This window comes from Hemiscyllium ocellatum, chromosome 19 (genome assembly GCF_020745735.1).
Source record: "Hemiscyllium ocellatum isolate sHemOce1 chromosome 19, sHemOce1.pat.X.cur, whole genome shotgun sequence".
In the NCBI taxonomy this organism is placed as follows: Eukaryota; Metazoa; Chordata; class Chondrichthyes; order Orectolobiformes; family Hemiscylliidae; genus Hemiscyllium; species Hemiscyllium ocellatum.
Genome location: NC_083419.1, coordinates 6,685,706 through 6,712,233, shown reverse-complemented (window position 1 = coordinate 6,712,233; position 26,528 = coordinate 6,685,706). Strand labels below are relative to the sequence as shown.

The 26,528-nt window shown below is 39.2% G+C and overlaps 2 protein-coding genes across 5 annotated transcripts in view; one reads left to right on the top strand and one right to left on the bottom strand.

Annotated features, from left to right (window-relative positions):
* The window catches only part of scaf11 (SR-related CTD-associated factor 11), a 72,574-nt gene extending 63,388 nt beyond the window's left edge, over positions 1-9,186 (top strand). For 3 of the 4 annotated variants that reach the window (XM_060839631.1, XM_060839630.1, XM_060839632.1), the window contains exons 13-15: positions 1,101-1,355; positions 1,939-2,058; positions 4,633-9,186. In XM_060839631.1, coding sequence (XP_060695614.1) covers positions 1,101-1,355; positions 1,939-2,058; positions 4,633-4,779 — 522 coding nt within the window. In that variant the 3' untranslated portion in view covers positions 4,780-9,186. The remainder of the gene's footprint in view (positions 1-1,100; positions 1,356-1,938; positions 2,059-4,632) is intronic. The other variant, XM_060839633.1, reaches the window with a different exon arrangement.
* A 5,981-nt stretch (positions 9,187-15,167) lies between these two features.
* Positions 15,168-26,528, bottom strand: part of arid2 (AT-rich interactive domain 2) — a 142,837-nt gene continuing 131,476 nt past the window's right edge. The window contains exons 17-21 of the mRNA XM_060839629.1: positions 24,459-24,597; positions 24,270-24,358; positions 20,475-20,595; positions 20,260-20,351; positions 15,168-16,644 (exon numbers count right to left, since the gene is read on the bottom strand). Coding sequence (XP_060695612.1) covers positions 16,512-16,644; positions 20,260-20,351; positions 20,475-20,595; positions 24,270-24,358; positions 24,459-24,597 — 574 coding nt within the window. The 3' untranslated portion in view covers positions 15,168-16,511. The remainder of the gene's footprint in view (positions 16,645-20,259; positions 20,352-20,474; positions 20,596-24,269; positions 24,359-24,458; positions 24,598-26,528) is intronic.

Here is a 26,528-nt window from a genome sequence, read left to right as displayed (position 1 = left end):
CTATACATTGTGTTCCTGTTAAGATAACCGTCAAATGCACTTTTGAATGCCTCAGTTGAACCTGCCTCCACTGCGCTTATAGGCCTTAACTACTTGCTATGAGAAAAAGTATTTTCTGTCATTGCTTTGCTTCCTTTGCAAATTACTTTAAATCTGTGCCCACTCCTTTCCAATCCTTTCTGCCATTCTACTCTGTCCAGACAACTTCTATAATCACTCTTTGTAACTGCGATTTCTCATCCTGAAAACTTGTTTTGTAAACCTCTTCTGCACTCACATGCTTCCAAAATATGGCACCCGCAACTGTACTCAGTATTCTAGCTGAGGTCTAGCTAGTGTTTTGCACTAGTTCAGCATTACCTTGTTGTTCCTGTATTCTGTGTGCCTACTAGTAAAGCCCAGGACACTTTTGAATCATATAATCCTCACAGTGTGGGAGCAGGCCATTCGTCCCATTGAATCCACACTGACCCACCGAAGAGCATCCCACCCAATCTGTCCCCATGAAGATCTATATGATGTTTTTGTTCTGTGTCAAAACTTGTTGACACCCACTCAATATGATTACATTCATTGTATATTTGTTGTCTACTATGATGACCTCCTGCCAAGAGAAAGGTTTGCTACACTAAGTTCTGCCTGCTGGTGTTGAAGTCATGTTTGTTTGGTCTGGTAATACACATCTGGGGATTTGAGTTTAATTGCTCAGTTAAAATATATACAACCTCAAAACTTTGGAAGGAAAGCAACCCGATGGGTTTTTGTGCTGTTGCCAACACTTGTATGTCATGTTTTTATAAACACATTGGTACAACTGCTTCATTAAATATTTTTTTTTAAAAAAGAACTGCAGATGCTGGAAATTTGAAACAAAATTAGGAAACACTCAGCAGGTCTGGCAACATCTGTGGAAAGGGTCACTGGACCCAAGATGTTAACTCTGCTTTCTATCCGCAGTTGCTGCCAGATTTGCTGAATTTTCTCAGCAGTTTCTGTTTTCATTTCATTAAATGTTCTGTTTTATGTTTGTAAATTTTCTTTTTTGCTGCTTACATGAATAACGGTTAAGTGCTTGACATTTTGCTTCCCTCTTGTTTCAGATCATCCCTCCTCCGTGTAGCGTTCCAGAGGTGGATGTGCAGAGTAGTGCTGCCACTGTACCCAGTACATCTGGAGAATCCAGCAAAGCCATGCAGCTTCCACTTTCTATAGATGTCTCTCCTTCAACCTTTCAATCTGTCCAACAAGTCTTTGCATCTCTTTCAACTTCAAAGCCTACAGTAGAAAAAGAAAGCTTGAAGGAAGAATTTGAAACAGAAAAGCCCAAAAAGGACAAGGCAAGTCCTGCAGACTCGGTAATTGATTTATTTCCAAACCATTTTATTTCCTGTATAGCAAGACAGTAAATACTGCTTTGACTTAAATGAGAGTTTTTAAGAGATCTGTAAACTAACATGTATTTACTTTTCACTTGTGTGTGGTGTATACATAATTATTTTCAATGACGATTTATGTTTCTACTTATGGTTCGCGTGTGTAAATCTTGGCTTGTAATCTTTTAAAAGCTTATGAAACTGTAAACTAAAAAGCATACACATGTCTTGTGTAGTACAATTTCATTGTTCCTTGATGTGCATTCATGTATTACTGCCAGCTGCTGGAGTTTTCAGTTCTACATTTGCTGGAAAAGCACAGCCAGTCAAGCAGCATCCAAGGAGCAGGAGAATCAACATTTCACACACAAGTCCTTCATCAGGAATGAATCAGGGCTTATGCCTGAAACGTTGACTCAGATGCTGCTTGACTGGCTGTGCTTTTCCAGCGCCACACTCTTTGACTCTCATCTCCAGCATCTGCAGTCCTCACTTTCTCCTAGTTGTATATTTGCCTTTTGATGTTGAAAGTACAGCTTAAGTGCTTTTCCTTTCCAATGTGTAGAAATGTACAATTCAAGAAAGGGCTGTGGAAGAAGTGAAACTAGCCATCAAGCCTTATTACCAAAAGAAGGAGATTACCAAGGATGAATATAAAGAAATTGTCCGCAAGGCTGTTGATAAGGTAATGTTTCAAAATGGATTGTAGTTTTCCACAGCGTTACTGATAAGTAAGATTTTTTTAAATGGGAGAGAACAAATACAATCTTTGGAGGGCGGCACGGTGGCTCAGTGTTTAGCACTGCTCCCTCACAGCACCAGGGTCCTAGGTTCGATTCCAGCCTCGGGTGACTGCCTGTGTGGAGTTTGCACATTCTCCCCGTGTCTGCGTGGGTTTCCTCCCACAGTCCAAAGATGTGCAGTTCAGGTGAATTGGCCATGCTAAATTGCCCATAGTGTTAGGTGCATTAGTCAGAAGGAAATGGGTCTGGGTGAGTTACTCTTCAGAGGGTCAGTGTGGGCTGGTTGGGCAGAAGGGCTGTTTCCACGCTGTAGGGAAACTAATCTAATCTAAACAACTTCACTGCATACGATTGTATGCCTTGGATATCTACATGGTGGTTTAATTATTTCTTTGGTTATCATGTTTTTAGGTTGGACACCTCAGTGGTCTGAGGTACGTGAAATAAATGGATACAATTATTCAACTGTACAGCTATAGCTTGTCTGAGTATCTTGTGTTGGACGATCAAGTATATCAGTAATAGGAACACACATTAGTGAGCACCTTGAAAATATTGGCTAGTCAAGGAAATGTAGCAGGGGTTTGTAAAGGAGATCACGCTTGGAATTTAATCAAATTCATTGAGAAAATTTCTGACGGAATGCACAAAGTGAATTCAGTGAACATGATGTTGATAATATGCTATGATTAACAGAGAATAGCTAATGAATGTTTCACATTTATACAATGCAGTTTATGCCAAGTCCAAGGATGTGTTAGAACTTTTCTCTTTGTACATGAATAATTTAGATACGAGTTCAGGCTAAATAATAAAAGTTTGCAAACAGCCATGGGAATATGACAAATGGCAGAAAATTGCAGGAAGTGATGTGAATACATAAATGGGTTAGGACAGTAGCTTTATGGTGAAAATTCAGTTTCACTGAAGATGAATGCAAGTTGGCGTATTTGATACAAGAAAGGGTGTTGGAAATATACCGTGATTGGTGATCCTTTTAATGGTGAGGAGGTTTAGAAATGTGCGGGACTGATGTCCTTGACCTTTAAGGATTATAGATAGAAAAGAATTCTAAAGTTGACAATTTGAGCTTTAGAGATCTGGACACTGAATACAAAAGCAAAGAAACTTTAGGGAATCTCCATATAATACAAAATTGCAGCAGTAATGTTTGGTCATGGGCATTCTGGGACACTGAATCATGGATGTGCAACGAAAGATGATCTTATGCAGTATCTCAGGATCAAGGATGACGAACCACTTACCCTGGTTCGATGGGATCTGAAATGCTGATAATTCTAACATGTAATCACCAGACTCTGCCAAATGAAGGACATGTGGTACTAACAGAGCCAAACATATGAAATCTGTCTAGGTTTGGGCACTCACTCTGATGCCTCAACTTCACCTTTGTGTGCTCCTGATTAAGTCTGTGGACACCTTCGGTATTTGCCAAATGAACCATTTCCATTTTTCGAAGTCACAATCTAGATATTTGATCTCCTCAGTAATATTCTGAGATTAGTGGGGAGGGGACAGTAATGACAAGGAGATTGCAAAATGAAAGTATTAATTGAAGTAGAAAACATGATGTCTGAAGTTTTCAGAATTTAGATTAGATTACTTAGTGTGGAAACAGGCCCTTCGGCCCAACAAGTCCACACCAACCCGCCGAAGCGCAACCCACCCATACCCCTAACCTAACACTACTGGCAATTTAGCATAGCCAATTCACCTGACCCGCACATCTTTGGACTGTGGGAGGAAACCGGAGCACCCGGAGGTAACCCACGCAGACACGGGGAGAACGTGCAAATTCCACACAGTCAGTCGCCTGAGTCGGGAATTGAACCCGGGTCTCAGGCGCTGTGAGACAGCAGTGCTAACCACTGTGCCACCATTTCTTGGGAATTGATTGAGTTTTGGCACTTAATTTGACTGGTGAACTGGCAAAGAGGGGCAAATATTTCAGATCATCCTAAAAGAATATATGAGGTTAGAAGAAATGTTTCCATAAAATGAGAATTTTGTTACTACATAACAATTGCAACAATTGTTTGTGAAATCATTTTATTTTGTCTATCACTTGCAGATTATGCTGCTTTGCACACAAGTAGTACTGTTTTGTAGCTTCACCAGGTTAACACCTTATTTTCAGTATGCCTGGTGCTGCTGTGGACAAGCCCCTCCTGCAATCTCATTGAAGTCTCACAAAATTAATTTCCTCCTCTTCTCCTTCCCATTGCAGCCTTCCCTCAGCTCTTTGCATTCAAGTCTCTGCCCATTAACTCTGCTTGCCATGAAAAATTAAATTTGGTCACCAAAGTGCAAGCTGTGGGATATTAGCTTGTCTATAAATTTTGACTCTTTTGTTTGTCCTGGAGATGTATTTGTCCTTTTGTACGCTCTTGTCCAACTGAATAATTTTGTTTCCAAATTATACAGTTACTACTTGCCACACCTGCAATGTAAGTTTGTCCAATAGATTCATTGAATCTTGTGTGTCTTTTCCTTAGGTTTGCCACAGTAAGAGTGGTGAAGTCATCCCAGGAAAAGTAGCCAATTTGGTAAAAGCTTACGTAGAAAAATATAAACATGCCAGGAAAGGGAACCCAAAGCAAATTCCTGAGGAATGCAGTATCATTGGGAACAAATCTTTTTAAATGATAAAAACATGTAGCTGATTGGTTACCAGTGTTAACATGAGCCCAAAATAGAATGATGAGTAGGAACTTTGTTATCTATTGGTTCATTTTCTCTTCCTTGCAAAAGATTAGGTGTTTTTCTAAAATTGAAGCATTTGAGACAACACAATAACGTGAAATGAAAGCATGCTGTCGTTAGTTATTTGGAGTTGTAAGGATACTGAATATGATCTGTCCTGGCCCCTCATGTGGGTTGTCACTAGATCAGTTGTATAAAATGTGATATTTGTTAGATGATTTCCTAATGTATCAAATTATTTCTTGATGAATTTTTTTTTGTTAACTCTAGTTAGGTGTTTTTGTAAACCGTTTGTATGCTGTACAAAAGCTTCCAGGTTTAACTGGAAGGATCTGGATCATGTAGAAGCACTAAAGCCTGGCATCTGAGGCTGATCAGCTGTTTTAGTGCGTATAGGGTCTAAACAAAGATGATTGCTTAACACTTCTAGGACTGTTGCTCAGTGGGAAAATGTTTGATAAAAGATTTGATTCTATAGTTTCATTTTTGAGAAAAACAGAAAAGAATGGTTAAAAATGTCAGGCATATTCTGTAATACTTGCCCAACACAGCAAAATAAATTTTCTGCTGCTTGTCAAACTAGTTTCTGGGTCTTGATGGACACATTATGGATTTAAATATATTCAAGTTCAGATAGCAAATCTGTATTTTTACTTCAAATGTAATATCCTTTGTAAAAGTTGACTTATTTTTGATTATTCTGTTGATAACGATATAGTAATACATTCTGCTTATGGTAATTATTTCATCTTTGGTGCTGACCTTTTCAGATAATTTAACAAATCATGGCAATAGACAAGTTACCAGCAGAGAATTTACAATGGAAATGTCTATATATAGCTTGAGGTCTTTATTATTGAGTGAATATTGAGTGAAATGTATTTTTTTTTCCGATGTTTCCAAAGGCTTGCATACTGAGTTTTACAGTGCTTAATCATATTTGTGTATTGGAACTAATAATTATGTCGAACAACACAACATTGCTTCTAGTTTTTGATTATTTAATAGAAGTTTGCAGTAGAAGTGTTCAAACTTATTCATTGCCTCCCATCGCTTTGTGCTCATCTGCTTTTGAATGTGCCTCTGCTGGCTTTACTGGAAGTGTTTTTATTAATGCTATAAGAGGATGTGACAGTTTCACAATAGGACATCACACATTTCTTATCAACACAAGTAACTAAGGAATACAACACACTGTGTATTTTATGTTGAAAGTATTGATTTCACTGAAAAGCTTCACACTTTTATGAATACGCAATTAGAATGGGAAATATATTGATTCCAGGAACATGTGAATGTTCCGTTTATGCTGTTCAGTAGTGTTCAAGATTAACATGCTATTGAAATAGTCATGTTAGTTATGTTAAAGCTATAATCAGTACAAAATGTTTGAGAAACTCAGCAGCTTTTTAATATCTGTGACATTTGAGTCCAATGACAAAACATTAACTCTTCCTCTTTACAGATGTACCAGAGTGCTGAGTTTTCCCAGCATTTACTGGTTTTATTTCAGATATGCAGCATTTTCACTTGTATTGAATGTTTAGTGTGTATACTGGGTTCAGAGTCATCTGGAATATTATTCTGTCAAAGAAATTAAGGTATACAGAATAGAGAACAGTTCGAGATATGAAACATACAATTACATGGATAATTTGGAGAAGTTAAGGTTGCTGTTCTTGAAGAAGAGAAGGTATTTAAATCATAAGGTATCTCGACAGGAAATTTGGAGACACTGCTGTCCTGTTGAAAGGATGGGGGACCAGAGGGCACAGGTTTGAAGTAATTGTCAAAACAACCAGCGGTGATATGAGGATGAACTTTAATAGAGCAGATTGTTCGGATTTGGAACTAACTTCATGAGTGTGGGGAAGGCAGTCAATTGAGGATTTCAAAAGGAAATTTAGAACATTTGCAGGGCTACAGGGAAAATGTCTGGGGAGTGGCCCTAAATGAATTGTTCCTTCAGAGGATCAGCACGGATTATTGGCCTCCTGCTGTAACTATTCTATGATAAAATGTCTATAACAGAATATCCTGGAAGTGAATTGTGTGCAACCAAAGTTTAACATTTTAAAATAATTTCTGGTGTTAAGTATTGAAGGTTGGATTCTTAAGCATTTCATGTTCTGCCTCATTAATACTCATAATGTGGCCTCCATTGCTATAGAAATCTTGGGGTTTATAAGTTGAATTAGAATTTTATGAAAACATGATTTGCAAATAGGTATTTGTACTCCCCACATTAGCATTCATCAGTGGTGATATTGTAAAACGTCTTAATTCTCAGTGGACTTTGATTCAGTTTCCATTTCCTGTGATGTTTGCATGGATAACCTTTGATTATATAATTTAGTAAAAGGTAGTAGCTCTATTTTCTTCTCCTTAGAAGCCTCTTACATTTAAGAAATTGCTGGCCATGATACCTTTAATTTCTAACTTCAAACTGAGAGGCACTGTGCTTCATTATTCTATCTGATCAGCATAAGAAAATATATTATGAGATCAGAAGGTATTCCGTGTTGGATGAGAAGGGACATTCAAAGGGAATGCATCTGTTACTACAGCTAAATTCCTCAAGAAATAAAATGGCTTGTTCATTCTCCTTTGTCTTATATCTGATGACTGGTGGCAACTATCAATCTGGGATGTTTTTCTTTCCCTCTGAAGCCAAGTGTCATCACTTAAACTGAGTTCTGGAATATTATTGGCCTTGGGTTAATGACAACCATTGCCAGTCTTGTACAGAATTTCCTACAGGCCTACCAGATGGGAACCATGATTTTTGGTTTGTAGTCAAGAAACGGTGAGATTCATTAATCCACTACTAACCTGGTTAACACAAGCAAATTCAATACTGACATGAATTTAACTCTGGGTCTGTTTAATCTGGACATCTTAATTACACACCAACTATGGCAAGAACGAGGGAAAGGGGAGGTTACTTGTTTTAAGTGTTAGGCAGAGAATCTAAGCTGTTATTTTAAAAGTTTATTCTTTCATTGAATGTGACATTGCTAGCAGGCCCCAGCAGTTGTTGCCTGTCCTTGAATTGTGGGCTACCAGGCAGTTGGGAATCATCCACATTGCCACAGGTCTGATGTCATAGTTAAGTAAGACCAGGCAAAGACACATGATTTTCTTCCCTAAAGGTCATCAGTGAATAAGATGGGGTTTTACAATAATCAATGAAAGTTTCATGCAAAAAAAAACCTGAAATTGCTGGAAAATCTCAGCACATCTGTGGCAAAAAATCAGAATTAATGTTAACCCTTCCTCAGAAATGAAACTTTCATGGTGGGATTGGAAACCCACATTCCTACTGCATCAGCCTGGCTCTCTGGATTACTATCCAATGAAATTACCACCATACCACTGTCTCCAATAGGTATGGTAGTTTCAACCCTCACCTAGATTCTGTACAAATTTATCTGCAAGTGATAGTTACACAGTTTAAATTCTCAGGACTATTAGTCCTACTACCAGAGAATAGTTACTTTAATTTCCTTGAGGATGTAAACTTTTGTAATTGACTTTGTTGCAAGGACAAGGATGTTAAGATGTACTTGACACTTACTGGTACCAGGCATCTTCTAAACTAGTTATATCAATGCAGATCTTCACGATTCTGGAGTCTCAAAAGTCAAGACAGCAGATTTTTGACTGTCTGCCGGGGACTATTTGAAACAATGACAACAACGTTAAGCAAGCTGATATTCCATGTAAAGTTTGCTCTGAAAGGTTGATCTTTACATGAATTTTTAATTCTTACAACTGGCTTGACGTATGCCTCTGCACTAGTAGATGTAATTGGAGCTTAATTTTTTTTTTCAGAGCCACTTAGTAGTTAGCACTTGAAGGAGTGGTGATAGATTTGTCCATGTTACTTCAATATTACGATTGGTATATCAACCAGGAACCATGTGACCATGCTTTTACATATATCAGCATCAACAGATTCAAGTTGCAAACTTTATAGATAAAATTTTGAAGATGCTTTTGTCTTGTCTCTAAAGGCCCAGCATCTATCTAGAATTTTACAAATAAGTGCATGCGTCTTTTCAGAAGTAAGCACAGTTTAACCTGATGGGTATCTGCACAAATCAAGTTTTAGCCCTTAGTCTATCTTAATCGGGTCCTCTAAAGCTATTTACATGTGTAAAAGGATTTTGATTTGAGTAGTATGAGTGAAGAAAGCAAAGTCACCTTTAATTTTAATAGTGAACAAAGGTATGGGTGTACTTCTTTCCCTTCTCTGATTATCACTTTCCTATTCGAATGGTAGATTGGTACACTGTATTTCCTGGGTTGCTAAGTTCATGTATTTTACCTATTTTTGTAAATAATCCTGTTATTTGATGTATATAGTTTAAATTAATAAAACCTTTTGGTTTACTATATAAACACTTCATTTATTAACACTTTTCTGATTCCTTAAAAATGCATTGGATCTGACATTATACTGGTTGCATTTGGTGGAGCTGCAGAGGTATAAAACTAGTACCATCTTTGTAAAATGCCACTTATGGAGATGATTATAGTTAGTCAGAATGGCCCTGCATGCACTTTTTGATGCACTGTAAAGAACTACATTGTTGTACTTAATTTCTTCTTTATAGAGTCATAGAGATGTACAGCATGGAAACAGACCCTTTGGTTCACCCCGTCCATGCCGACTAGATATCCTCAACCCAATCTAGTCCCACCTGCCAGCACCCGGCCCATATCCCTCCAAACCCTTCCTATTCATATACCCATCCAAATGCCTCTTAAATGTTGCAAATGTCTCCACCACTTCCTCTGGCAGCTCATTCCATACCCATACCACCCGCTGTGTGAAAAAGTTGCCCCTTAGGTCTCTTTTATAATCTTTCCCCTCTCACCCTAAACCTATGTCCTCTAGTTCTGGACTCCTGCCCCCAGGGAAAGGACTTTGTATATTTACCCTATCCATGCCCCTCCTAATTTTGTAAATCTCTATAGGGTCACCCCTCAGCCTCTGACTCTCCAGGGAAAACAGCCCCAGCCTGTTCAGCCTCTCCCTGTAGCTGAAATCCTCCAACCCTGGCAACGTTCTTGTAAATCTTTTCTGAACCCTTTCAAGTTTCACAACATCTTTCCAATAGGAAGGAGACTTGGAACATTGCGTGCAATTCCAAAGTGGCCTAACCAATGTCCTGTACAGCAGCAACATGACCTCCCAACTCCTGTACTCAGTACTCTGACCAATAAAGGAAAGCATACCAAATGCTGCCTTCACTATCCTATCTACCTGCGATTCCACTTTCATGGAGCTATGAACCTGCACTCCAAGGTCTCTTTATTCAGCAACACTCCTGAGGACCTTACCATTAAGTGCATAAGTCCTGCTAAGATTTGCTTTCCCAAAATGCAGCACCCTGCATTTATCAGAATTAAACTCCATCTGGTCAAGATCCTGTTGTAATCTGAGGTAACCCTCTTCGCTGTCCACTACACCTTCAATTTTGGTGTCATCTGCAAACTTACTAACAGTACCTCTTATATTCGCATCCAAATCATTTATGTAAATGACAAAAAGTAGAGGATCTTGGAGTGAAATCAGAATTTTTAAGATATTTAACCAGAGTTCTGTAGTGCTGGTCAAAATACCATTCTTCGCTCATTGGTGTGTTTTAACTGTTGAAAATCCACATGAAGACCAAACGGCTGCTGCCAATTGGAAAAATTTGCATTTCACCAAACAATTTCACATTTCACCACGTGGTCATATTATCTAAAAAGAGAATCCTATCAAACCTCAACAATAATGGGGTAGAAATTTTGATTTGCAGGCTTCATATGAGTGCTTATAAAGAACTAGAATGCAAATAATTTCCTTGAGTAAATCTTCTAACAGAAAATTTGTCAATTCTCCTGCTGCTCGGATAGTGCCTGACCTGCTATGCTTTTCCAGTACCACATTCCCAACACTAATATGGTCCTGCTCAAAAATCATGCTGACACCTTCTAGAGACTGGTGGATTTTGACAACTCTTCGAAAACATTAGCACATTATTTGCTCAACCACATTAGGATGGGATAATGGAGGATATTGTAATTACTAGTTAATTGAAGTGGCTTAGTGGCCACTTCTTTCATGACAATACATTCTCTACTCCTCCAGCCAGTGGAGAACTGTACCCTAAGTCATTTTGTTATTCTCAACGTTCAGCAAAGTTTGTATGTGTGCATGTAATGGGAATACGATCCCTGTGCAGTATGGCTAGAGATCAGAACTACAAAAGGATTGATGATGGCAGAACAGTTGTTGTTTATTTAGACTTTAGTAAAGCCTTTGACAAATTCTCGCACGGTAATCAGGAGACAGTAATGGTGGAGGATTTGATTTTTGTATTGGAGATCTGTGACCATCAGTGTTCCATAGGGATTGATTCTGTGTTCTCTTTGTCATTTAAGTAAATGACTTGGATGAGAATACAAAAGGCATGGTTACTAAGTTTGCGGATGACACCAAAATTAATGGCATTGTAGATAATGAAGATGATTTTCTAAGATTAGAAAGGGATTTTGATCAAATGGGTCAAGGGGCTGGAAAATGGCAGACAGTTCAATGTGGATAAGTATATTGCAGTGTGGTTCAAAACAAAAACAAGAGTAAGGCTTTGGGTAGTGTTGCAAAATAGAGGGGCTAAGGGATGCAGGTATGTAATTCATTGAAGTTTTCGTCACATGTAGACAGGGTGGTTAAAAAGGCATTTTGCATGCTTGCCTTCATTGCAAAGTCATGTTGAGGTTGTGCAGGACATTGGTGAGGCTGCTGCAGGAATACTGTGTCCAGTCCTCATCACCCAGTTATAGGAAGGATATTATTTAAGCTGGAAAGAAGAGATTGACCTGGCTATGGGATGTTTGGAGTTATAAAGAAAGGCTGGATAGACTGGGACTTTTATCACGAGAGTGTAGGAGGTTGAGAATCTGTGAAGCAGATTCTTCAAGAAGACAGGAATACAGAGAACAGAAAGCTGCCTGGTTTTGAGAAGTTTTAAATCTTAATTGGACCAGTATTGTAGAGGGGAAAGTAGAAGATAGGTTAAAGGAAGGATTTGTAAATACTTGTTAGTTAATTTTCTCTGTTAAAGGAATAAATAGTTCGTGGCCTCTCAAATTTTCACAGGATAACTAGTTGGTGTTGCAGCTTTAAAATTAACCAGGAAGGTTTAGCCTCTGTTGTAACAATACATAGAGTTAATGGTAGTTCCCTAGGACAGGGGAATTTTAAAGGTGAGAGGAGAGAGATTTAAAAAGGACTAGGCAATTTCTTTTTACACAGAAGGTGATTTGCATGTGGAATGAACTTCCTAAGGAAGTGGTGGATTTAAATTTAAGACATTTTGACAGATATATATAAATTGTAAATGTTTGGAAGTATGTGCCAGGAGCAGGCAAATGGGACCAGTTTAGATGGGGATTATGTTCAGCATGGGGTAAAAAATGAGGTCTGCAGATGCTGGAGATCACAGTTGAAAATGTGTTGCTGGTTAAAGCACAGCAGGTCAGGCAGCATCCAAGGAATAGGAAATTCGACATTTCCTGATGAAGGGCTTATGCCCGAAATGTCGAATTTCCTATTCCTTGGATGCTGCCTGACCTGCTGTGCTTTAACCAGCAACACATTTCCATTATGTTCAGCATGGACTAGTTGGATAGAAGGGTCAGTTTCCTTGCAATCAGTACAGTTATAGAATCATACAGCAAGTTATTGGAGATAGCTGTTCCCATTAGATTCAGAGTTCATGTTGGACACATAGTATAAAGGACAGTTTTTAATGACAGACAAAAGTCCATTACATACAGGACACATATTCAAATAGCTTTCTGGCATATTTCAGCACTTTTTCCATCCTATAAGCAAGGTTCTGAATTCTCATATCAGTTTGTGAAATGGAGCTCCAGAAGATGAAAACTACTCACCATTTATCCTACAGTAGGATACAATAAGCATTCTTTGCTAACAGCACATGTACAGCAGGATCAGCTGGTGCATAATAGCATGCTGTGAGATGCTTGCCTGCTACAAGTGGTTGAACAGCATATGGAAAATCAGATATGAGATTGTAATTAATGGTTCAGTGTCTGAGTTACAGAAAGGCAACAAGGGGCTGCTCAAGCTTCAGATCTCTGACTTGCACGTACATGCTATGGAAGAGAGTAATTGCGTTGCAGTTACATTTTATAGCGCATTGTGATATTCATGACATTACGAGGAGGTCCAACTATATGTTGGGGTAGCTCTATTGCAGGCTTGAGTTATTCCAAACAACCTTGAGCAGAGCATCATTGGGATTGCAGGTGGCAATACTTCTGATAAAAGTTCAAAACAACGTTCCTTCTGCCATCAAGTTGGTAGCCAATGTCAGAAAGCTATTGCTGACAGCTAGCAAACAACACTCTCACTGTTGAAATCAAATGTCTTCACTAGTTTTTTTTTTACAAAAGGCTCAATCAATTCCATGCCATCTTTCTATAAAAAAAGTACTACAAACTAGAAAATGAGCTGGATAGAGCAAGCATAAAGTTAAGAACATGGGTAGTGCAGTGGCACAGTGGTTAGCACTGCCTCGCAGCACCAGAGACCCGGGTTCAATTCCCACATCAGGCGACTAACTGTATGGAGTTTGCACAGTCTCCCCATGTCTGCATGGGTTTCCTCCCACAGTCCAAAAATTGGCCATGCTAAATTGCCTGTTGTGTTAGGTGAAGGAGTAAATGTAGGGGAATGGGTCTGGTTGGGTTGCCGCTTTGGCAGGTCTGTGTGGACTTGTTGGGCCGAAGGGCCTGTTTCCACACTAAGTAATCTAGAAACATTAAAGAAAAAAAGGGAGATGAGAGAAGATTTTCCTGTTATATAATGGCATTTGGATGTTGAAATAAGGACAGAAGCAAGAATTCAAAAGAGAGTAATAATTTTTACTGCAAAACTAAAGGATTGTGATGGCTGAGGAGAGAGCATAAAGGAGCTACTATCCCCACTCACTGCAAAACTCTAAGGTTGTAACTGCATGGGGTATTTTTGTCCAAAATATCTCTTTCAACACACAAGCCTCCTTGTCTTTGTGGACACCTTGGAATAACTTTGGGGATAATTTGATACCTTTATGAACTGACATTTTTTGTTGACTGCCAGGTCTTAGAAGGAAAGAGTTTTGAATCTGGTCTCATGCTGCTACTGGATTTCACTGCATATGTCCTGATGTTCAGTGAGACCTGGCCACCTATACTGCATTACATGCTGCCTAAGGATAACAGATTTTCAAACATGTGCAAATACCCATCAGCAAATAAACTAAGCATGATGCAAGACCTGACTAATGCACAAATCACTAAATTATATTTCAGCAATGTGACACACAATCAGACAATACTGTGAATGCACTTTTTTTTTTATTAAGAGATTTTTTTCCTAGTGTTCAGAGCATTCAGACATTAAATTTAGAGCATCTTGTGAACTTTGGTTTATCAGTAGAATAAAATCAAAATGTCCACCAAACTTTAGGGGAGTCGAAACTAAAAGCTCAAATAATAAGACACAGCCACCAATAAATCCACGGGGTACCTAGAACAGACTTGTTAATCCAAAGAGTGATAAGAATGCAGAATACACTGCCACACTGAATAGCTAGGGAAAGTAAAGACATGAAGGGCAACAAATAAAATATGCTGGTAGAATAGGAATCAGGAGGGTCAGGGAGAATATAGACAACATAAAACAGAAATTGCTGAAAAAGCTAAACTGATCTGGTAGCATCTGGGTTGAGTGACCCTCAGAACTCCCAGGAAGGGTCACTCAACACAAAACGTTAACTGATTTCTTTCCACAGATGCTGTTTGACCTACTGGGCTTTTCCAGCAATTTCTATTTTATTTTCTGATTTGCAGTATTTTGGTTTTTAACATTAACAGGCTGCTTGCTAGGTTTAATATAATACTACAAGTAGATTTTGAAGGTTACATCTCAGTTCATTGAGTATTCATCTGATTATAATTACCCAATGTGACTAAATTGCCATTTTGCCATCAATTAGTATCAAAAACAAATATGAATTGGCTCGACAAGTTTACAGAAGCATCTTTGATTAGAGACGTGAACCTCAAGAGTTAAATGTGCCACAGTAGGGGCACTATATAGCATTATTTAATTCACTGAACGTTGTACTCTTCATCAGTTCCAATAATCAACAGGCATCAGCACAAAACTAAAGTGATTCAGACACTGATTAGTTACATATGAACTTTGCAAGTTGTTTTTTGTGTGGAGATCTGAAATAAATGAGTGCAAACTAAAACAAAAATGTCCAGCCTCTTTTATTTAAAACTATAAACAGTCACCAAAGTAATTAAAGTTATCTAATGTAAAACTGCTGTGTGTTATTACTGCACATTCTACAGACAAAGCAGGAAATGGAAAAGGAGAGTGTTCCCTCCTCTGGATGCTAATACATCAGGCAATAGGCAGTTATGAAAGATCACATAACACACCATTCAGGACATAACCCAGAGACAAAACAGGAATGTAGAATGGTACAATATTAAAGATGGAAGAACAAACATTAAAATACTGCACTATAATTGGTTTGGAAAATAAATGTTATGAATAATGAAGAAAATACCATACCTGCACCTAATGTAAATATAACAGGGAGAAAAACCTGTATAAAATTCCTTATATTTAAACAATTTACAAATACAAAAAATCCTGTACAAGCACTAAGCTTGTACTAAGTGATACCTTTCAGTGGGTCCAAGTTAGGGTAAACCAAAAATACCTTCAATAGTTTTCTTCTACAAAATGACATGAGATATATTATTCCATACTCTTTCAACCAGCAAATGAGTTCTACAAGGTGTATAATACAAAAAAATCAGTTCCACAAAACTGCTTTTGACTTTATAGCTTCAGTACCATTGCAGAATTATTTACACAAACTTAAAGAACATTCATCCACTGCAGAGAATATATCACAATTACTTACAATTGACAGGAAACACTAAAAAATAAAGAGTTCTATAACCTAACAATAATGCTAATATATTACCACAAGCTGTGTTTCCAGTGATTGCAGTGGCATGAAAGTTGGTTTATTTTATTCACAAATATTTACAAATGATCATGTGATAATAAATAAGTGAAAATATATTGGCTCAAGTATGAAAAGAAAACAAGCTACTGAATTCTAAACAGGAAAACAACTTCACTAGAAATAAGCTGCGACCTCTTGGATGGCAGAGATTACATCCAGTGCGTCGACTTCTGTTCTATTAAACCTCAGTTTAGTCACTCCTTACAAAATATAAAAATGTCCTCGTGGGGTACAGGGCAAAAATAATTAATGCTATTATTTGATCCATGTAGTCTCCCAATTTTTAGTATTTACTACTTGCAAACATTTTTTTAAAAAAAGGTACTGGATTCCGAACAGACGATTCGTAATCCTATTAAAAGCTGGTCAACCACAGAATCAGTTTATGATCAGAATGAAAAGCTTCTGTGCAACATGGAAAAAGATTTAAAGAAATTATGTCCGTAATGGCCTCTTCTCAACATGACTTGCTGCTTTGTTCTGAAAGTCATTTACAGGTCATTTTAGAATACTGTACACACTGGCCGCATGTGTAATGTCAACACACTGTTTCAGAGTTTATTTTCTGGTTGCTGTAATTGTTCTAGACGTACAAGTTCGAAAAGGCATTTGGCAAGAGTGCTAGAAGCTTCCATGTTGCTAAGGGCTAGTACAGACAATTGGTTCTCATGTCCCTTTAGTAATCTGTAAGAAAAGTAAAGCACATATACCCACAGATTAAAACAATTTCCAACTTCTCATCTAGGTTTATTCAAGAATTAATATTCTGCCAGAAAGTGCAACATTATGACAGCCTGAAATCCTTCAATCTGAGCAGCCATGCTATTGATTATTCCAACAGACGTCTTCAACTCTGTATGGAATTCAGTTGCACTTCCGTACTGAAACAGCATCGCAACCAAGTCATCTAACTCAAAGTTGATGTAGAACAATGAAGAAAATACTCATCTTCAGTTATAGCTTGCATTCAGTATGGTCTTAAACTGGTTCACAAAATTCTCCAGCTTTATTACCGGATATACTGGGTATATTGTGCGGTGGTAACTGTCCGGGGGAGCTAACAAGGCACTTGTGCACTTTGCCCACGAGGTCAATAGACAGTAGGTGCAGGTATAGGCCATTCTGCCCTTCGAGCCAGTACCAGCATTCATTATGATCATGGCTGATCATCCTCAAATCAGTATCCTGTTCCTGCCTTATCCCCATAACCCTTGATTCCACAATCCTTAAGAGCTCTATCCAACTCTTTCTTGAAAGTATCCAGAGACTTGGCCTCCAAAGCCTTCTGGGGCAGAGCATTCCACACACTCACCACCCTCTGGGTGAAGAAGTTTCTCCTCAACTCTGTTCTAAATGGCCTACCCCTTATTTTTAAATTGTGTCCTCTGGTTCGGGACTCGCCCATCAGCAAAAACATGCTTCCTGCCTCCAGAGTGTCCAATCCTTTAATAATCTTATACGTCTCAATCAGATCCCCTCAGTTTTCTAAACTCAAGTGTATACAAGCCCAGTCACTCCAATCTTTCAACGTAAGATAGTCCTGCCATTCCAGGAATTGACCTCGTGAACCTCTGCTGCACTCCCTCAATAACCAGAATGTCTTTCCTCAAATATTCCAGGTGCGATCTCACCAGGGCCCTGTACAGCTGCAGAAGAACTTCTTTGCTTCTATACTCAATTCCTCTTGTTATGAAGGCCAGCATGCTATTAGATTTCTTCACTGCCTGCTGCACCTGCATGCTTGCTTTCGTTGGCTGATGTACAAGAACACCTCGACATCGTTGTACTACCCCTTTATCTAACTTGATTTCATTTAGGTAGTAACCTGCCTTCCTGTTCTTGCCACCAAAGTGGATAACCACACATTTATCCACATTAAACAGAATCTGCCATGCATCTGTCCACTCACCTAGCCTGTCCAGGTCACCCTGTAATCTCCTAACATCCTCCTCACATTTCACCCTGCCACCCAGCTTTGTATCATCAGCAAATTTGCTAATAATATTTTAATATCATCTATATCATTAATGTATATTGTAAAAAGCTGCGGTCCCAGCACTGATCCTGTGGTATCCCACTGGTCACCGCCTGCCATTCTGAAAGGGAGCAGTTTATCACTACTCTTTGTTTCCTGTCAGCCAACCAACTTTCAATCCAAATCAGTATTTTGCCCCCAATACCATGCATTTTAATTTTGCTCACTAACCTCCTATGTGGGACTTTATCAAAGGCTTTCTGAAAATCCAGGTACACTACATCCACTGGATCTCCCTTGTCCATCTTCAGAGTTACATCCTCAAAAGATTCCAGAAGATTAGTCAAGCATAATGTCCCCTTCATAAATCCATGCTGGTTCTGACCTATCCTGTTACTGCTATTCAGATGTGTCGTAATTTCATCCTTTATAACTGACTCTAGCATCTTTCCCACCACTGAGGTCAGACTAACTGGTCTATAATTCCTTGCTCTCTCTCTCTCTCTCTCTCCCTCCTTTCTTAAAAAGTGGGACAACATTAGCCAACCTTCAATCCGCAGGAACTGATCGTGAATCTACAGAACTTTGGAAAATGATCACCAATGCATCCACGATTTCTACAGCCACCTCCTTCAGTACCCTGGGAAGTAGACCATCAGGTCCCGGGGACTTATCCTTCAGACCGAACAGTCTCTCCAACACCATTTCCTGGCAAATATAAATTCCCATCAGTTCAGGTCCTTCAGCCGCTATTGCCTCTGGGAGATTGCTCGTGTCTTCCCCAGTGAACACAGATCTGAAGTACCAATTCATCTCTTCTGCCATTTCTTTGTTCCCCGTAATATATTCACCTGTTTCTGTCTTCAAGGGCCCAATTTTAGTCTTAACCATTTTTTTCCTTTCACATACCTAAAAAAGCTTTTACTATCCTCCTTTATATTTTTGACCAGTTTCCCTTTGTATCTCATTTTCTCTCTGCGTATTTCCTTCTTAGTTATCCTCTGTTGTTCTTTAAAAGCTTTCCAGTCCTCAGTTTTCCCATTTATCTTTGCTAGGTTATACTTTTTCTCTTTTGACTTTATGTGTTTCTTAACTTCCCTCGTCAGCCACAGCCACCCCACCTCCTCTTAGGATCTTTCTTCCTTTTTGGAATGAACTGATCTGATACCCAGAAATACCTGCCATTGTTACTCCACTGCCATCCCTGCTAGGGTATTGCACCATTGAACTTTGGTCAGCTCCTCCCTCATAGCTCCATAGTTCCCTTTATTCAACTGAAATATTGTCACTTCCGATTGTACCCCCTCCCTCTCAAATTGCAGATTAAAGCTTATTGTATTACAATCACTACCTCCTAATGGCTCCTTCACTTCGAGGTCCCTGATCAAATCTAGTTCGTTGCACAACACCAGATCCAGAATTGCCTTCTCCCTGGTAGGCTCCAGCACCAGCTGTTCTAAGAATCCATCTCAGAGGCACTCCACAAACTCCCTTTCTTGGGGTCCAGTACCATCCTGATTCTCCCAGTCTAGCTGCATGTTGAAATCCCCCATAACAACTAATAATATCTTTGCATCAGGCCAATTTCAGCTCCTTATTCAACTTACATCCTACATCCAGACTTCTGTTTGGGGGCCTGTAGATAACTCCCATGAGGGTCCTTCCACCCTTAGAATTTCTCAGCTCGATCCATACCGATTCTACATCCCCTGATTCTAGGTTGTCCCGTGCAAGGGACTGAATATCATTCCTTACCAACAGGGCCACCCCACCCCCCTCTGCCCATCAGACTGTCCTTCCGATAGCACGTAGAAGGTCAAGGCCTTCTATCAACAGTGTAACCACTAAACTACTAACACGGAGCTTCTCACTACATATAATCTAAGCTCCCAAGAACCAAGCTGTGTCCCTCTCCAAGTACTGAACATCACTGGCTTGACTCCCAGAGATCAAATTCAAATTCATTGTCCTTTACAAATCCTCCAAAGAGTTGAAGCATCTTAAGTTGGAACCTCCTTCAGCACCAAAATCATTGCCTACGGCCAAATCCTTGGCTTATTTTAAAACCCCTCCAAGTATTTCTGACTTGGTAACAGAGCTGAGCTTCTTTCAAAATGTTGATTTCCTCCTGCCCAGTATGTTCCAGTGAACATGTTCCTATGTGAATAGCACCTTACAAAAGCAAGTCTTTGTTCAGTGACTTCCAAAGTTCCTGAGACTAAAAGGTTGTATCTCTCTAAAGCCTTAGAGTACGCCATCTATTTTGACTTTATTGCCAATAGTAGAATTCCACTTGTTGGTGAAGAAACAAAAATTCTCATTACCTGCGACCGCAATCTGAATACTTAGCAACATTTTTCAAAATTAAGGCAGCTGTCAACCGAATGTGTTTTGTTATCGGGCCTTCCTTTTCATCCTGGGAAAAAACAAAATCGAGAAAAGTTCATTGGTTTTGAGAAAGAAAATATTATAGCCTGTAGGAAGCAAGTTACTCTAACTAACAGTTTAGATCAAATAGAACCCAATTCATTTAACTGACCATATAACCTCTAAATGCAAGGTTCCTAGATCCCCGCCGCAATGCCACTAATGCAGCACTGGGATGATTCACAATAGTCTTCGGTGCTTTAGCAATGGAAGTAGCTCCAGCTGGTGTCTGCCTGTGGAATTAATGGAAGATTAATTAGGCCTCTGGAAATTATCTAAAGCACCTACAGCCCCTTGCTCCCATTCTCTCAAGAAGAATGAAGGTGTTCTTCCTTTAAAGATCAGGTTTAAACAACTTGCATTCATATAAAAACAGAATGTGAAGAAACTCATCAGGTCTGGCAGTATGTGTGGAGAAAGAGTTGACATCACAAGTTCAATTATATAGTCTTCAAGGAGGTAAACATTCCAAAGTGCATTATCAGCATAATCAGATATAAATATGCATGAGAACAAGGGAAGAGATTTTAAGAGGGGTAATCAAATGCTCAAATAGTCTTCAAGGGGTGCTTTGAGGAGAGTAGGAGCAAACTGTGGGAATAGACACAAGGTCAGAATCAAAGCCTGGTTGAAGTGGTAGGAGTGCGGTGGAGAGGTATGACTGCAGATACTATAGAGATAAGGAAAGAAAAGGCCATGAAAAGTGTATGCTTGAGCATTACAAAATCAACATAGATCAGCATGAACACAGATCAGACAGGACTAGAATATAGCAGCAGAATGTACGTGAAAGCTGAGCCCTAATATTTGGATGATATAACTAAGGGTAGCATATAGATGGGGGAAGAGAAGGGACTGAGGACAGATCTTTGGGAAATCAGGGGAGTCTACAGTAGTTGGAATGGCAGCTATTGAGATTGCCAGGCCATGAATGGATAGTTCAGATTGGATTCAAGCAAGGGCAGTCTCCCCATACTGGACGACAAAGATGCGGGAACTGGACATTGTTGAGTCAGACAGCTTTCACACTGACTCTTCGGTCCACCCAATCCATGCTGAACAGAATCCCAAACTAAACTACTCCCATCTGTCTCCTCATGGCCCATTTCCCTCCAAACCTTTCCTATTCATGTACTTATCAAAATATCTTCTAAAGTTGTAATTGTATCTGCATCTACCGCTTCCTCAGAACTTCCATTCTGCACGCAAACCCTGTGTAAAACAATTGCCCCTCACGTCTTTTTTAAATGTCTCTCCTTCCACCTTAAAAATCTGTCCCCAATCTTGAAATTCTCCATCCAAGGGAAAATACAACTATTAACTCTATCTATACCCCTCAATATTTTATAACCTTCTATAAAGTCACCTCTCAACCTCCTACGTTCTAATGAAAAAAACATTCCAGCCTTTCTTTATAACTCAAACTTACCATACCTAACAACATCCTGGTAAAGCTCTTCTGAACCCTCTCCAGCTTTATAATATCCCTCCTATAACTGCATAACCAGAACTAGACACAGTATTCCAGAAGAGGCCTTACTAAATGTCCTGTAACCCCCACATAACATCCCAACTCCTAGGCTGAAAGGAATGAACAATGAATGCAAGTATGCCATGCCTTTTTAACCACCCTATTTATGTGTGATTTAAACTTCAAAGAATTATGCACCTGAACCCTAGACCTGTCTGTTCTACAACAATACTGAAGACCCGACCATTAATTGTATAAGTCCTACCTTTGTTTGTTGTACCAAAACACCTTGCATTCATCCAAATTGAACTCCATCTGCCATTTTCCAGCCCATTGACCCATTTGATCAAGATTCCTTTGTAATCTTAGAGAACCTTCTTCACTGTCTACTATGCCACAATCTCCTGGGGTTCAACACAAAGATGGCCTTCTTGATCTTTAAGGGACCCTACTCTCTCTCCAGTTACCCTCTTGCTCTTAATGTACTTGTAGAATCTTCTTTATATTATCCTTAACCTTATCTGCCAATACTTTCTCATTTCCCCTCTTGGCTTTTTTGATTCCTTTCTTAAGAATGCAGCTACAAACTTCATATGATTAAGATATTCAGTTGAACCAAGTCACCTGTATCTAAAATAAGATTCTCATTTATTCCTGACTAGAATCTCAATATTTTTATTCGTCCATTGTTCCTTAACCTTACCAGTCTTACCCTTCACTCTAACAGGAGCATTATGCCTCTGAACTCTCGTCGTCACACTGTTGACAGCCTCCCACTTGTCAGACACCTATTTACTCCAATGAACTTTTGAAAGTTCTTTTCTCATACCATTAAAATTTGCATTACTCTAATTAAAATCTAACTTTTATGGAAGGATTATCCTTTTCCATAGGAGAAAGTGAGGACTGCAGATGCTGGAGATCAGAGCTGAAAATGTGTTGCTGGAAAAGCGCAGGTCAGGCAGCATCCAAGGAACAGGAGATTCGACGTTTCGGGCATAAGCCCTTCTTCAGGAATTATCCTTTTCCATAACCATTTTAGAATTCTGATCGCTAGACCCAAAGTGTTCCCCCACTTGTACTTCAGTCACATGCCCTGCCTTATTGCCCAAAAGGTCTACTTTTGCTCCTTCTCCAGTAGAAACATCCAAATATTGATGAAGAAAATTTCCATGAACACATTTGACAAATTCTTCATCATCCAAACCTCTAACACTATGGTAACCCCAGTCAATGTTTGGAAAATTAAAATCACCCATTATTACAACCTTATTATGCATAAACATATCTGAAATATCCTGATTTGTTTCTCAAGTTTGCTCTCACTATTGCAGGGGAGGGGTCGGCAGTACAATCAAGGTGATCTTTCCTTTCTTATTACTAATTTCTACCTATATATTTTCACCGAATGACTTTTCAGCAGTAATATATTCTTTAATCAAAAATGCCACACTCCTTTCTTGCCTCCTTTCCTATCCTTCCAAAAGCATCAAAAACTCAGAACATTGAGCTGCCGTCTTGTCCATGTCTCGGCCAAATTTCTGTAATAGCCATTATGTCCCAAGTCCATGTTCCTAAACATGCTTGAGTTCATCAGTCTTACCTGTAAGACCCCTTGCATTGAAATAAATGCAATTTAGTTCTTCAGAGTTACTACATATTCTGACTCTCTTTTGGTCTTTCTTTTCCAAGTGACTTGCGCTAAAATTCTTCACATTCGGAACATTTCTCCATCAGTCTTTCTATTTACACTGCTACCTTGAATTCCTCCACTCCCCTTCTCTAGGGGTATGAAGTCTTCCTTAATGGAACCAACATCTCAAGCATTGCAGCAAAGAGCTCAAGGAGGAATAATACCCCACGATCAAAGTCATAAGAGAATTTAATTTGTAATTTCTGTTTGCGGCCAGGGCGAAAGTCTGATCAGAGAACTTCAGACAGAGTTGCTGGAAAGGTAGACAAAGATTTGGGAGATGACTATACATTCAAGGATGTGAGATAAAAACGTTAAGCCTTAAGAAGGGGCAATGGTGTACAAAATAGAGGGGTGTCTTGAGTAGAATTGTATGAGTTTTGAAAGGAACGTGTTGAGGATGGGACCATTTCCAACATGAGCTCACATGGCAAAAAAATCAACAGTTTAGAGGAAATGGGGTAAAAAGAATAGGATGTGGGCATCTTGAAAACTACACGCTTAGAGAGGACATGAGGAAAGATGGAAGAAAAACTAGAGACAGATGTGGCTTCAGGGCTAGGACATGTACAGTCTAGGGTGATGCAGAGCAGGAGGACTGATTGTTCAAGTTATTCAGTTACATTAACATGTGACTTAAATAGACTTCCAAATGGAAGGGCTAAAATTCAATAATTTAGTATCGCAATTATACTGAACTCTAGAAATATCCAATACTTAAAGACCAGTGCTTTCTTCCTTACTTATTGGAAGTTTGTTGGTTTCCACCTTGTGCTTGCTCTTCAAGCTTCTTCAGTCCTGTAAGGAGTGCTTCTTTTGTGCAGTGTTTATCCTGTTCATAAAATAAAATTCAACCATCGCTATATTACCACATGTTTATAGTCAAAACAAATAAACATGCTGTCATTTCATAAATCTTTGCAGTTACATACTTGTAAGTGAGTAATGAAGGAGAATCTCTGCCGTGGAAAATGTTCACAAGCTTCCCACATACATGCCCCTGGATATACATCTTTTCCTCCATGCTCAGTTGCTGCGTGGTAGTATACTTGAGATGGAGATTCAAACCACCTAATATTTGACAGAAAGATATTTTAAAATGATCCAGAATTCAACTCCAATTGTACTTTACTGCTAGTTTTTCATTGGACCAGTTGCACGCTCTGCTATTTGGCAGAAGCAGGTAAGGACCACCAATCCGGTTTCAAAACAAAAAAGTTTCCTCCAGCAATATCTTCCTAACATACTTCATGGTTAACATCTTATTATGTATTTTCCTACTTTCCCCCAAAGAGACCTTGTGATACAGGCTCATCATTCCTTGAAAAGAGAATCGCAGGTAGATAGAATGGCGAAGGTGGCATTTAGTAAGCTTTCCTTTACCAGTCAGTGCATTGAGCATAGGAGTTGGGAGGTCATGTTTCAGCCGTACATGACATGGGTGAGGCCACTTTTGGAATATTGCATGCAATTTTGGTGTCCCTGTTATAGGAAGCATGTTATGAAACTTGAAAGGGCTCAAAAGTTAACTGGGGGCAGTTAATTGCAGGAAATCTATATCAGAGTTGTAGGAGACATTCAAAAGATGGGCCAACATGTACCTGCAAACATGAAGGGTGGGAGCAACAAGTCCAGAAAACGCTGTATGAAACGTTCTGCAGAGTTGGGAAAAGAAAATAAAAAAGGAAGCTTTTGGTACGCACTGAAGGTTCAAACCCCCTAAAACTATATGAAAAAAGAAATTTGGAGAGCTAAGAGGGGACATTGAGTATTTTGTATCTGTATTCAATGGAGAGAAAGGGTGATGCAGGTATAGAAATGAGGGACGATAATTTGAGACATATTTGAGTGAATTAACATTTGGGAAAAGGACATATTAGCACTTTTAGTAAGCTTGAAAGTGGATAAATCCCCAGACCCAGGCAAAATATACTCTACGTTGTTGGTGCAAACAGAGGGAGAATAGCGCAGGGGCTCTGATATTAATTGTCATATCCTCTCTGATCATAGTAGTGGTGCCATTATTGGTCAGAAACTCTACTGGGAGGAAAGATCTGAGGAACCAAATTAGTTTCTACTTAGAGGAGGCAAAGATTAATTAAGGATAGTTAGAGTGGCTTTACAAATGGGGAGGTCATGTCTAGCAAGTTTGAATTTTTAAGAAGTGGTGACTAGGTGAGTAGACGAGGGTAGTGCAGTTAATGTAGCTATGGACTTCAAAGATGTTGGACAAGATGCTCCAAGGCAGACTGGTTCTGAAGCTACGAGCCCATGGTATCCAGGGCAATTTGGCCAAATTGTATCCAAGATTGGATTATTGACAGGAAGCAGAGAGTGAGAGTCAAATGCCATTTCATTATTTGGAACCTGCACCCAGCGATTTGGTGCTGGGCCCCTGCTGGGTGTCGTGTACGTTAATGCCGTAGGCATGAAATGTAAGAGGTAAAATTAATATGTTCACAGATGACATGGACATTGATTGTCTGGTTAAGAGCAAGGAGGAAAGCTTTAGATTACAGGACAATATAGATGGATTGGCCAGATGGGATGAGTGAAAATGGTATTTAATGCTGAAAAGTGGGAAAAATGATATATTTTCGGAGGATTAACAAGATAAGGGTCATACATTGAATGGGAGGATCCGACGAAGTACACAGGACCACAGGGATCTTGGCATGTATGTCCATGGATCCTTGAAGGCAACAAGTCGGGTGGTTAAGGAGGCATTTCGGATATTTGCCTTAGTCAAAGCACTGAATGCAAAAGCAAAGAGTTACAATGGAGCACTATTAGTTAGCACTGTTTATGGTTCTGAATGCCACATTACAGGAAGGATTGTATCAGAGAGGGTGTAGAAGAGATTCACCACAATATTGCCTGGACTGCAGTATCTCAACTATGAAGAGGGACTAGATAGGCTGGGATTGTTTTCCCAAAAGTGAAGGTGGCTGAGGAGAATCTGATTGAGGTGTACCAAGTTCTGAAGGGCATAAACACAGTTG